Here is a 14,196-nt window from a genome sequence, read left to right as displayed (position 1 = left end):
AACCCCATGTGGAAAAGCCCCTTAGTGAAGCAAAGTGAGAAGATGCAAGAGAACTGGCTCAACAAGGCTTCATTTTTTGAATGCTGCCCTGGTCATTTGAGGATCCTGGAAATGGAATCATAGCTATTGGCATTTGCAGATGCTACCATTGCTTGCTCTCAGCTACATCCAAGGCTTGAAGTTCCCGAGATCCCTCTTCAGCATTCCTCACATCAAGAAAGGTAATGGGAAGCTGAGGGAAAATATTGTTGCAGGCTACCTTCAGGGTGTGCTAAGCTACTGATGATATCATGAAGAACATAATGGGTTGTTGTACCCATACCAATTCAGAATGGATCTGAGACATAATATGGTTAATTTTGGATATCTGGTTGGCATCCTCAAAATTAGTCTATTTTAGTCAATCCCTTTCCATCACATGGGTGCTACTCAGTCATCTCTAAACCAATGTGCTGGTGGTCGAAAGTGCCATCATGTTGCAGCCAAATTATGATGACTATGTAGGTGTGCCCAGAGTCGGAAGTGACTGGTGCTTGCACAGGGGACTACCTTTACCTTTTAATGTAGGTGTGACAGGCTAGGTTCTGCCGCTCTCTAACAGCAACCAATGAGAGCTGATGGAATGTTGAGAATTGGAGATTGGAAAAACAGCAGTTCAGAACAACAGTTAAGAGTTGGTAGCAGAGGAGTTGGCAACTTAGTCACTAGGGGGAATGGTCTGACAGCAAAACTGTGCAGAAGAGCTGCTTAGAGCAGGCTTAAAATTATCTATTTGTAACCAAAGAATCTCCGTTTTAGGAGCTGAAACTTAGTTCAAAAGCTCATTGGAAGTGAAATATTGTTAATTATACCCGGGGTGGAATTCTAGCAGGAGCTCATTTGCATATTAGGCCACACCCCCTGATGTAGCCAGTCCTCCAAGAGCATATAAAAAAAGAATCTTGTAAGCTCTTGGAAGATTGGCTACATCGGGGCATGTGGCCTAATATGCAAAGGAGCTCCTGCTAGAATTCCACCCCTGCTTATACCATACTTTGCTTGGTGCTTTGTTCATATCATAAATGGAAATTTTCTTGCTTTGATTAGTTGTATGGGCTGTGTGTCTAAGGGATAAAAGCATACACTCATACAATTTAATTTCTCTCTCTCTCTCTCTCTCTCTCTCTCTCTCTCTCTCTCTCTATATATATATATATATATATATATAATAGTATATGAATAAATGATGGCAGCAAATGATTAGAACATTGTTTGAGCCCCAACCTCAAATTCTCTGTGTGACTGAGGGCTTATTATAAATTATTTATTTATTTATTCAACTTCTATCCCGCCTTCCCCGCCAAAGCAGGCTCAGGAGGCTCACATTGAAAGGTCATAAAAACCAGTATTAATGAGCTGTAACATAAAAATATAAAATACATCATAGATAAAAACTTATAAAACAATGTCATAAAAATGGCAGGTGCTATTTCATCTAACAGTGGAATATATTATTATTAAAGGGGGCTGGGCTATCTTTTTGTGGATGTCTCTGGAAGTGAGAGAGAGGACCTGAGGTGTGAAATGGTCATGGCCATATATTTTATAAGAGATCCATATATTTTATAAGAGATAAGCGGGTAGCTTGTGACATTCTAACCTATGTATAACCCATAACCTAAGAGAGGTTTAAGAGGGTGGTGGGCACTCTGTGTAAGGGAAAAGGGATGTCACAGTAGTTTTTTCCAAGGCAAGAGATAAACAAAGATGGTTTACCATTACCTGCCTTTGTCTAGCAACCCTGATCTCCAAGATCAGTTTGGCTTCTAGGATCAGGTGAGAAAGCTAGCGTGGGCCATCCAGGTCTTTGCAAAAACCAACTTCAGTAGTACGTATTTGATTCTTATAAGTAAAAAAAAAATAAAAATGTTTCTGAGATGCCTTGTACATTTTGACACGTATACACACAAACGTAGGATGCTTGTGAATTGTAGGTGAGATAAATAACTGGAACAATACTCCAACCTTGCAAAGATGTAAGATACTGGCTACAAGTTCAGCACTGCAATGCAATTTTTCTGTTAAGATTTGTTGCAGGGGAGAATGACCAGGAAGCTACTCAAATACTCCTTATCCTGAGCAATATAGCATGGAGGCAACCAGTGCTCTAAGCTGAGTTAGTGTGAACTAGCTTACAGTTTCTTAGCCTCTGGTTTGCACATTTTGTATTAGCTCAGGAAAAATGGACCCAGAGCAAACTAATTTATCTAGTAGCTCACAACTTTAATGCCAGTAGCTCACAGTAGCTCAGTAGAATTTTTGCTCACAGGACTCCACAGCTTAGAGGGAATATTGGAGGCAACACGTTTTACCACTTCCTTCACATGCTGTGTGGAAGTCAGTTTTTATGGGTCAGGGTAGATTTCAGTGCTTTGGGTTAGGCATCCTGGGTATTAATTCTATCATCACTCCATTCTAGGATAGTAAAAATGACTAGTGAAGTTGTTGCCTTTGCAAATCAAAGAGGCCTTAATTGCATAAGGATTTAGAGGAAGCATGTGTCCTCTGAACCTAATTAATCTCCAACAGTCTGGACACTTTTAGCTTCATAATACCTATACCCATGAAGTTCAGCATTATTGATTGAGGGGATTAGGAATCAGGGCTGGGTACCTCAAAGTGGGTATCTCAAGGATACTTTTTGACATCCTCAAGAGATACCCAGCTATCATCAACATTCTGTGGTTCCTGAAAGACAGGTTGTTTGAGTGAAGGGTCATGCAGTCCTAAGGGCAGGAGAGCAGGCAGGGCACAAAAACATGTTGGGGTGAAACAGGCCACAGTATACTGATTACAGCAACAGGACCATTAGTATGGCATAAGGCATAGATCCAGGCATTGAGTGATTTGCCTGCTGGCCAATGAATTCCTTTCCCAGCCTGCCTGCTGGGAATAGACCTGGGATGGCAAGTTAAGTGTGTGTATATATTTTGGTTTTGGGTGTGTGGTTTCCACTTGGTTTTGTCGATCCATTTTTATTATTTTCATATGATATATGCCTTTTGCATGCAGTTTATACAGCATGTGTTACTTGTACTTACAGCATAATGCATACTGCTGATTTATTATCTCATAAATAACATTAAAATGTATATATATATTGTGGAAAAATTCTATGTGAGGAAAAACAAATATGCAAAAATAATAATCAGTCTGAGTTGCGTAAGGGAGAAGTAAAACCTGAGCAGAGATTTTTTAGGCTGAACAGCAGAGATGAGAAATTTGAAATCATTTAAATCATATCAGGTCAAATGATTTTCTTTTAACATTTCTATTAAGTAGCTGGTTTGGTAATTGCATTGAAGTGTTATCAAGTACTTTTCCAGTGTAAGAACTTAAACAGATTATCTTGAACTATAGACTTTCATATACCTGAGAAAACATTCCGGTTTAAGAATACTTGAAATAAGCTTTATGATTAAAGTGGACAAGATGGGCACTTGGTTTCTGAAAAATACACCATAAATTTTGGACCCCTTAGACAGTGATATTTGTATATAAAGATGGAGACAAGGCTTAATGGAGCTTTCCACTCTTTTACACACTAGAACTTGTACACGATAAACAAAGAATCTGAGTATTTATTTATAACATTTAAATGCTGCCTTTCCATCCAACACACAGGGAATATCAATGAATTAAAGCATTTAAAACATTGTCAATATTTAAAATCTATATATAAATGTTTAACAATATAATAAAAACATATACATACAAATAAACACAATCAGGGAGAAGGGTCAATAAGAGTTTACTAGGGGTATGCCAAATGAAACAATAAAATCCTTATCCACTGGTGGAAGGCAACGGCAGAGGGAGACAGATGAATCTACTTGGGGAGGGAGTTCCAAAGTTTTGGTTCCATGATCAAGAAGGACCTTTCTCAGTTTTCCATCCTATTACTATTACTAGTAATCCTTCATCTCATTCTTTTTTTTAGGTGACTGGTATCCCTGAAGAACAAGTTCTGGTGGCAGTATTCCCTGGTTTGCCCACTGCTGCTGAGCTGTTCATCCTGCCCCATCAAAACATGTCAGAGAGAAGGAAAGGTAGTGAAGGTGACTTGGAACAGGTAAGGCAAGGCAAGGCAAATACTTCTCATGTGGATATTGTACTACACAAAATCTTTCCCCCTTTTTCACACAATGTTAACAAATGAAAAGTTTTCTGTGTGTAGTTAGTTTTAATTCTAAACAGGCTCAGAGGTTCTTGGCTAGTTATACTGCAGCATGGGAAGGGTTAAACAGAGGGCCAAACAAAGGACAAGGATTAAAACTGAGGGTACAGGGCTGTCTTATGTTCTAATATCACTTTTAAACTTTATTACACCTATAAAGTACTAATACCAGAGGGTAGGGACAGTGAGTTCACAGATAAGACAGGCTTTTGTAATAGAAAAAAGGGGAAAAAAGACAAATGACAAAACAAACTGCAGCTAGGGTTTAAGTACAGCTATGGCTTAAAAACTGGTGTGTCTCATTTTAAACTAAATCAAAAGTTTTAAGCTAATTCCTATATTCTTTAAAGAAGGGTGTTTTTCTTCCTACAAGAAAACAAGCAGTTAGATACTTCCTGTAACTACTGATGGTATTCAGCTAGAGTCTTCTTTAATCCAAACCTAGAAGTGCTAAATTAACAACAGCTGGCATTATGCCATTTGCACTGGCTACCTATTGATTACCAGATTTGTTTCAAGGTTCTGGTATTGTCCTTCGAGGCCCTGCATGGCTTGGGACTGACTTATTTGAGGGACCATGTCTCCCTCTATGTGCCCCGAAAGGCTTTACGCTCAGAAAATTAACATCTCCTGGTTGTCCCTGGCCCTAAGGATGTTCATCTGGCCTTGACTAGAGCCAAGGCTTTTTCTGCCCTGGCCTGGTGGAACATGCTCCTGTTGGAGGTTAGAGCCCTGCCAGATCTACCTTTTTGCAGGACCTGCAAGATGGAGCTGTTCTGCCAGGCCTTTGGGCGAGGCAGTGGGCATCCAAACTAAACTAAATTGGCCTCCCTTGCTGAAGAATTTTACATTCAATGGCCCATTTAAAATATGACATAATTGACTATTGGCCAGCTGGAAATTGTACTAAAATGATAAGAACATAAGAGAAGCCATGTTAGATCAGGCCAATGGCCCATCCAGTCAAACATTCTGTGTCACACAGCGGCCAAATATATATATATATATATATATATATATATATATATATATATATACACACACACACACACACTGTGGCTAATAGCCACTGATGGACCTCTGCTCCATATTTTTATCTAACCTCCTCTTGAAGGTGGCTATGCTTGTGGCCGCCACCACCTCCTGTGGCAGTGAATTCCACATGTTAATCACCCTTTGGGTGAAGAAGTACTTCCTTTTATCCGTTTTAACCTTTCTGCTCAGCAATTTCATGGAATGCCCACGAGTTCTTGTATTGTGAGAAAGGGAGAAAAGTATTTCTTTCTCTACTTTCTCCATCCCATGCATTATCTTGTAAACCTCTATCATGTCACCTCGCAGTCGACGTTTCTCCAAGCTAAAGAGCCCTAAGCATTTCAACCTTTCTTCATAGGGAAAGTGTTCCAGCCCTTTAATCATTCTAGTTGCCCTTTTCTGGACTTTCTCCAATGCTATAATATCCTTTTTGAGGTGCGGCGACCAGAACTGCACACAGTACTCCAAATGAGACGGCACCATTGATTTATACAGGGGCATTATGATACTGGCTGATTTGTTTTCAATTCCCTTCCTAATAATTCCCAGCATGGCGTTGGCCTTTTTTATTGCAAACGCACACTGTCTTGACATTTTCAGTGAATTATCTACCACGACCCCAAGATCTTTCTCATGGTCAGTCTCTGCCAGTTCACACCCCATCAACTTGTATTTGTAGCTGGGATTCTTGGCCCCAATGTGCATTACTTTGCACTTGGCCACATTGAACCGCATCTGCCACGTTGATGCCCACTCACCTAGCCTCAACAGATCCCTTTGGAGTTCCTCACAATACTCTCTGGTTCTCAGCACCCTGAACAATTTTGTGTCATCCGCAAACTTGGCCACTTCACTGCTCACTCTTCTGTCTCCTGCTCTGAACCAGGAGGTTTCTATTGATTTTATTATCTTAAGTGTTTGACTATGTTGTAATCCACCATGAACCCATCCATGGGGTAGAGTGGAGTATAAATTTACTAAATAAATAAATAAAATTTGAAATTAAATTAGTATTTCAAGTAAAAGGCAGCCTGTGAAGGAAAAGAGCTCTTGTCTGAGTAGCTCTCTTTCAGCAATGCCTGATCTAGAGAAGAGTGGATTAGAACTGGCCTCTGAGAGGATGATAAACAATATTAACTCTCTGGCCAGGTCTAGAGGATACAGGAGGGAGGTTGCAGGCCTCACATGTCTGGGGACATCAGTGTTTATATGCAAATGCTAAAAGTGTCCAAGGTAAAATGGGAGACATGGGATGTTTAGTGTCAGAGGAGAACATAGACATTGTGGGGATTTCAGAAACTTGGTGGGATGAGGATAATCCATGGGATACAGTGATTCCTGGATATAAATTATACTGGAAGGACAGGGAAGGAAGGGTGGAGATGGCACGCAGCCCACCCCCGGAACAAGGATGGGTTGCGGGTGCCCGGGAGGAGCATCCAGAGCGCTCATGTGCCTGTCTGCCACTCCCCAGGTGCTTCCCCGGCCATCCAGATGGCTGGGGAGGCACCTCAGAGCTGCCTCAGATATTAGGTACCATTTTGGAAGTTGTACCTTTCTGCAGTGGCTTCCAGCTGGACCAGGGCAGGATGAGTATGGGACCGGGACAGCAGGCAGATATGTGCATTTGGACATGCTATTTAGATTCGCTCACCTGCCATCCCCGGGGCAGCTTAAACTGCCCATCTGTAATCATCCATAAGTATTTTAAAAGGTCTGCATGGTTAACAAAATAATGGAAGCAGTAAAAGGTAAGAAGGATTCCTTTGAGCATTGGTAGTCTAGTCTGAATGAAGTAAATAAAAGGGAGCACAGACTCTGGCAAATAAACTTCAAGTCAGTGATCAGACAGGCAAAAAGGGACTATAAAGAGAAGAGATTGGATTTATACCCCACCCTTCACTACCCAAAGGAGTCTCAGAACAGCTTACAATCTCCTTTCCCTTCCCTTCCCCACAACAAACACCCTGTGATGTAGGTGGGACTGAGAGCTCTGACAGAAACTGCTCTTTCCAGAACAGCTATGAAAGAATTTATGACTGACTCAAAGTCACATCAGGTGCATGTAGAGGAGTGGGGAATCAAACCTGGTTCTCCCAGTACACTAAGCAGCTGGCTCTCAGGAACATATTGCAAAAAATATATAAAGATCAACAATAAACATTTCTTCAAATACATTAGAAGCAGAAAATCAGCAACGGAGACAGTGGGGCTCTTGGATGACCAAAGGGTAAATGGATTACTAAAGGATGATAAGGTTATGGCAGAGAAACTAGATGCAATTTTTTGCCCCAGTATTCACTTTGGAAGTTGGAAGGTGCTCTTTCCAAACAATTTTTGTTAGTAACATATGGCAATAGATTCAATTTCTTATATCATTAATAACTGCTTTTTTCTCTATCCCATATATTACTTTCTACCTACCCCTCCCCCCATTACTTGACCCCCGCCAGTGTACTGTAATTAAAACATCATTATAAAAGGTACCCCTATTTAATAAGAACCAAAATTCATAATCTGCTCCCACTTATACTTAATCATTATCAAAGATTGTCCAATGTCCTTTTATCTTTCATTCTTTTTCTACATATCTTCTGAACTTCTTCCACTCCATCTTAAATACTTCTAAATCATAGTCTCTTAAAGTTCTTGTTAACTTATCCATTTCACTCCATGTCATAACTTTTACATGTATTTTTTCTTGCTTCCACAACTGCGCATACAATGCCCTAGCAGCTGAGAGCAAGTACCAGATTAAAGTTCTATCTTCTTTTGGAAATATTTCCATTTGTAATCCCAACAGAAAAGTCTCTGCAACTTTGTTAAATTCATATCCCAAAATCTTAGAAATTTCTTGCTGTATCATCTGCCAAAACATTTTAGCTTTTTCACAAGTCCACCACATATGGTAGAAAGAACCTTCATGCTTTTTCCATTTCCAGCACCTGTCCGGCATCTTATTATTCATCTTTGACAGTTTTTTAAGAGTCATATGCCATCTATACATCATCTTAAAACAATTTTCTTTAATACTCTGATATGTTGAAAGTTTCATAGAGTTCTTCCACAAATATTCCAAGTTTCCATCTGTATTTCTTTGTTTACATTAATTGCCCATTTAACCATTTGAGGTTTCACTACTTCATCTTCTGTAGACCATTGTAGAAGTAATTTATATACTTTTGAAATTAATTTATCATTGTCTCCAAACAGAACTTTTTCCATTTCCGTTTGTCTTTTCTTATTCTTTCAGTTTTAATGTCATTCTCCACAAAGCTCTTTATTTGTTGCATTTGAAACCAATCATATTTATGCTTCAACACTTCAGCAGTTTTCACTTCTATTTTGCCACTTTGAATTTTTAATAGTTGTTTGTATGACAACCACTTTTCTTCACCTATCTCAGCTGTTATTTTTATTACTTCAGCTGGCACTATCCATAACGGTCTTCTCTCATCTCCATATTTCTTGTATTTCATCCATGTATTTAACAATTTTTTTTATAATGGTGAGAGAAAAAACCGTCCATCTTCTTTTTTCCATAATACAAATAGGCGTGTCAGCCAAATTTATTTCTGTGACCTTCCAGCAGTAAGAGTGTTTTATTTAACGTTATCCATTCTTTTATCCACACTAAACAAATTGCTTCCTGATATAATTTTAAATTTGGTAGTTGAAACCCACCTCTCTCCTTTGTATCTGTCAAAATTTTCATTTTAATCCTTGGTTTCATCCCAGCAAATACAAATTCTGAGATTTTTCTTCACCACTTATCAAATTGTTTATTATCCTTCACAATAGGAATAGTTTGAAACAAATACATTATTCTTGGTAAGATATTCATTTTAATTGCAGCTGTTCTACCCAACAATGACAAATTAAGCTTGTTCCATTTTAATGTATCTTCATCCATTTTACGCCATAACTTCTCATAATTGTTTTTAAACAGATCAATATTCTTCATTGTTATCTCCACCCCCAGATATTTTACCTTGGAGGTGACTTCACAGCACGTTAGTCTCTGTAGTTCTTGTTGCTTGTTCTTCTGCATATTTTTACACAAAATTTTTGATTTCTCTCTATTAATACAAAGTCCCGCCAACTCCCCATATTCTTGTATTTTAGCTAACAACAAAGATGTAACTTGTACGGGGTTTTCATTTATAAACATTATATCATCAGCAAAAGCTCTGTATTTGTAAGTAAATCCTTTTATTCTTAATCCTTCTATATCTTTTTCTTTTCAATTGCCAAGCCAAATACTTTCCCGATTTATTTGCTCCCTCAAAAGATTTCTGCTGAAGTCTTTTCAAATTCCATTCCACTTCTTTATTTAGCAAATATCTAATTTGAGTTTGTAATATTGTAATTTCCCTTAACATTTTCTTTTTCCCTGGCCTTTTTCTCAACTCCCCTTTCTTTTTTTTAATTTCATTTTGAATGTCCAACAACTGTTTTTCTTTTGCTCTCTTATCTTTATTATTCAAAGTAATCAATATTCCTCTCATTACTGCTTTGTAGGCATCCCAGATTCTATATCCTCTTTGTCATTCATTTGGAAAAAAGCTTTAGATTCATTTTCTAGGTATGTCACTGTTTCTTTACTCTGTAGCAAATCTTCATTCAATCTCCATCTTCTCAATTTCTTGGACAATTTGTAATCCACATTATTGGGTTGTGATCAGCACCAATTTTAGGTAGAATCTCTATTTTCTTTGTTAGAAGACCTAAATCTTTAGTCCCCCACAACATGTCAATTCTAGAAAAAGTTTTGTGTCTTGCTGAAAAAAAAGTATAGTCCCGAACCTCAGGGTTAAATTTCCTCCATATATCTTCCAAATTTTCTTGTTTAACCAATTCAAAAAAAGACTTTGGCAATTTTCCTTCCTTGCTATTATTTTTTCTCTCTCCAGGCCTATCCAATAAGTTCTTAACTGTTCCATTAAAGTCACCCATTTTCAAAACTTGGTCATAAGTCAGTTCATCAAGCTGTTGCATAATGTCTTTTTTAAAAAGCATCTTTTGCACCATTAGGCGCATGCAGTCCCAATAACAACATTTTCTTTCCATTTAATATTGTTTCTACTGCTACAAATCTTCCATCTTTATCTTTAAACACTAATTTTGGCACCTATTCTTGTTTAATATAAAAAACCACTCCCTTTTTCTTCTGTTCAGCCAATGAAAAAAATTCCACTCCCAATTGTTTATTCCATAAAAATTTGTAATCCTTTTGTTTAATGTGCACTACTTGCAGACAAATTATATTACAATTTTGTTTCTTAATCCAATGAAATGTTGCCCTTCTTTTTTGTGGTGAATTTAGTCCATTTACATTCCAAGACAATAATTTGTAATCCATCATGGTGGAAATTCTTTGTTTTCTTCAAAAAATCTATGCATTTCCTGCACATTTGTAATTGTGATTCTTTTCCCTTGAAGTTCAAAACTCAAACCTTCAGGTATTATCCATCTAAACATTCCATTGTCTCTCAATTTTTCTGTCAAATTTTTATATGTTCTTCTGTCATTTATCACTTGCCTTGGCAACTCCTTCATGATTCTCACTGTACTGCCTCCCACTATCAATGTCTTTTCAAAGTTTTTGTTCATGATCCTTCCCACCATTTCCTTTGTCATATATTTTATAACAACATCCCTGGGTAAATTATTTTTCTTGGCATAAAGTGAGTTCACTCTGTATATATAGTCATACATATTTTTAGACTGTTCAGGATCTTCCTCTAAAAAATCTGCAATTATTTTTATTATATATTCTTTTAAATTCCCATCCTCCTTTTCAGGTACTCCTCTCAGATGTATCTGAGTATCCATCAATTTGCAGTCATGGATTGTCACTTTCTCTTGCACTTTCAACAAGGTGGAATCATATGCTTTCATTTTCCCTTCTACCTCCTGCACTTTCTTAGAAGTTTCCTCTGTTTCCTTTCTGAGATCTTCCATGTCTTTTTTAATCTCTGCAATAATTTCTTTTTTCAGTTCATTTATCACCTATCTCATACCTTTCATCATTCTGGCCTCCATTGCCTCTAATTGGTCCTGCATTTTTTCCAATGAAGTAGCCCTTGTGTGGGGCTGCTTGTGTTCAGACATTTAGCAAAAAATTGGACCTCACCAATTTCAAATTCGACTATCAGATTCAAAAGAATAGGACTTGCCTTTTATAACAAGCCCAATTTCGCCATCCTCTGAGCCCCCAAAGTCAAGATATTTATTTTTAAAGTTTTTAAATCTTTCAAAATGGCAGTCGAAACTTTTTACTGCTTCTTACAATTTTTCCCCCTTTTAAAAAGATCTGAGGTCCACACAAATAATAAGTCCAATAATATTTATCTTCTTATCCTCTTCTCAGTTAACTCCAACAATTTTTAATGCCCCAAATTCTTTAAAAACATTATTTTAATTTTGACCTCCCAGCAATGGCCGCCGATGTTTCTCAATGGTAGTATATTCCTAGAGTAGGTTTTCCTTCCGTTACTTCCTGCTTTAGTTCCCACGAAGTCTCATTCACACTAGCAAGGAGATCTCACGATACTTGACGTACTTCCTGTACGGCTTGAATGTGCTGCAGGTCTGTGACGATGGTGCTCTTTTTTCCAAAACCACAAGTAGACTAAACAATAAATTCCTTTGCACTTTTTAGCACTGTCCTTTATATTTATAAAGTCCGAATTTCACCTCTTCCTCCCCTCTTCTTCCAGACTTTCTAAATTTTCCTTTCCCACCTTTTAAATTTATTCCATTAAGCTGTAAATTGTCTCAGAATAAAAAATAGTAAACAGTACCTTCTCTTCCAGTTATCCAAATTCCCACCGGTCTTGTGTAGCTTTAAATGTTTAGCAATGTCCAAGAAGGTTAGGATCTGTTGAGCTTATGTCAAATAAATGACTCTGAAAACTTCTGCAGATGATGAATATGCAACTCTTCCCTGAGACCCCTCAAACCCTCAAAGGAGCCCCCCCGGGACTCCCTTTTAGTTAAGGTAAATCTCCTCAAAGTTTCCTGTGCATATCTTGGACTAATCTCTGACTGAGAAAAGTAGGCAGTAGGCATTAATTTGCCTTCCACTACCCCAAACAGAAGTTCCAGCCTGCTCCCATTATGAGAAGCAGCTCAGCTTGACATTTTCCTCCCCCGGAAGTCTCAGAAGATGGAAGGTGCTTACCCACCCTAGAACCGCCAATTTAGGGAGGAGTGTCAAAAGACCTGAGTTGGATTAAGGTGAAGAGAGAGGAGGTTGTATGACTGATGGGTAAATTAAAAACTGACAGATCACCAGGCCCAGATGGCATACATCCAAGAGTTCTGAAAGAACTCCAATGTGAACTTGTGGATCTCCTGACAAAAATATGCAATCTATCATTAAAATCTGCCTCCTTTCCTGAGGACTGGAAGGTAGCTAATGTAATCCCCATTTTTAAAAAGGTTCCAGATGAGATTCAGGAAATAACAGACCGGTCAGTCTAATGTCGATATCAAGTAAGGTGGTGGAATCTGTTATTAAAGAGGGAATTAGTAAGCACATTGATGAACAAAAGCTATTGAGGAAGAATCAGCATGGATTGTGTAAGGGAAGATCTTGTCTCACTAACCTGTTACAGTTTAGAATTTCAGCCACAAGCTTCTTTAAAACACAGAAGTTTTCCTCCCCTGGCCAGGCAGGATCAATCATCTGCTTGCCTCTTTAGTATTCCACTGGACCTACTGTTTTCTTTCACCAGTGGACGATTTCTGTAATAAGGTCTATCAAATTCAGTGGAGGTTAATGAGACCCAGTATGGTATAGTGATTAAGAGTAGTGGACTCTAATCTAGAAAATGGGGTTTGATTCCCCACTTCTCCACATGAAAGCTGCTAGATGACCTAGGGCTAGCCATAGTTCTCTCAGAACTCTCTCAGCCCCACATCACAGGTGCCTGTTGTGGGAAGAGGATGGGAAGGAGATTGAAACTCCTTAAGAAGAAGATGATGATGATATTGGATTTATATCCCGCCCTCCACTCCGAAGAGTCTCAGAGAGGCTCACAATCTCCTTTACCTTCTTCCCCCACAACAGACACCTTGTGAGGTGGGTGGGGCTAAGAGAGCTCTTACAGCAGCTGCCCTTTCAAGGACAACCTCTGCCAGGGCTATGGCTAACCCAAGGCCATTCCAGCAGGTGCAAGTGAAGGAGTGGGGAATCAAACCCGGTTCTCCCAGATAAGAGTCCACACACTTAACCACTACACCAAACTGGCTCTCGGAAGAGAAAAGTGGGGTATGAAAACCAACTCTTCGTCTAGTGATAAGCTACATTTGCCAAAATTCCCAGACTGATGAAAGGACAGATCCTCTGTTCTCTCCTGCCTATCTGAGTTTGTAACCTAAGGTGGTGTTCCATAAGTGCAACAGCAACTCCTCCAATGGAATGGATTTTTCATCTGCAGAGGAGGGGTGTGTGTGATTTTTTTTAACTAATTCTCACTTTACAGTTTGCCCTCTATATTGTTTCTTTGGGCCCACTGACTCAAAGAACCACCTTTTGGAGGAGCAAAGATGGCTGCAATGAGAAAGAGTAGAGTAGACAAGAAAATTGTAACTCTTTGTCAGCTGCTTAGGATCTAAGCCTTGACTTCTAGCACCAGCTCAAAATTCATTTTTGTATGTAATTTTTCCAAAGACACTGCAACCTGATCCTATTAATATTTACTTGGATATAGATCACACTTTAATCTGTGGGGCTTGCACCAAGCAAATTTTCATTGATTTTCATTGATTTTCAGCTACACCGAGTACCACAGTCTTAGAAATAATGTACATATTATGTTTTAGATACAATATGCGTATAGATATAATGTATGTATGCACATTTGAAACCCATGAATGGGAGAAAACTATGTTGGAATCACACCTTTCATGCAAACATACTTTTGAATGGACTAGGA

The 14,196-nt window shown here is 38.5% G+C and overlaps 1 protein-coding gene across 1 annotated transcript in view; it reads left to right on the top strand.

The window, feature by feature from the left end:
- Positions 1–14,196, top strand: part of SORCS3 (sortilin related VPS10 domain containing receptor 3) — a 900,280-nt gene that overhangs the window by 846,169 nt on the left and 39,915 nt on the right. Inside the window, exon 23 of the mRNA XM_060242676.1 lies at positions 3,980–4,111. Coding sequence (XP_060098659.1) covers positions 3,980–4,111 — 132 coding nt within the window. The remainder of the gene's footprint in view (positions 1–3,979; positions 4,112–14,196) is intronic.

The sequence above is a fragment of the Heteronotia binoei genome, chromosome 6 (genome assembly GCF_032191835.1).
Source record: "Heteronotia binoei isolate CCM8104 ecotype False Entrance Well chromosome 6, APGP_CSIRO_Hbin_v1, whole genome shotgun sequence".
NCBI classification, from domain to species: Eukaryota; Metazoa; Chordata; class Lepidosauria; order Squamata; family Gekkonidae; genus Heteronotia; species Heteronotia binoei.
The sequence above is the reverse complement of the archived record's forward strand: the minus strand, read 5'-3'. Positions and strand labels throughout refer to the sequence as shown.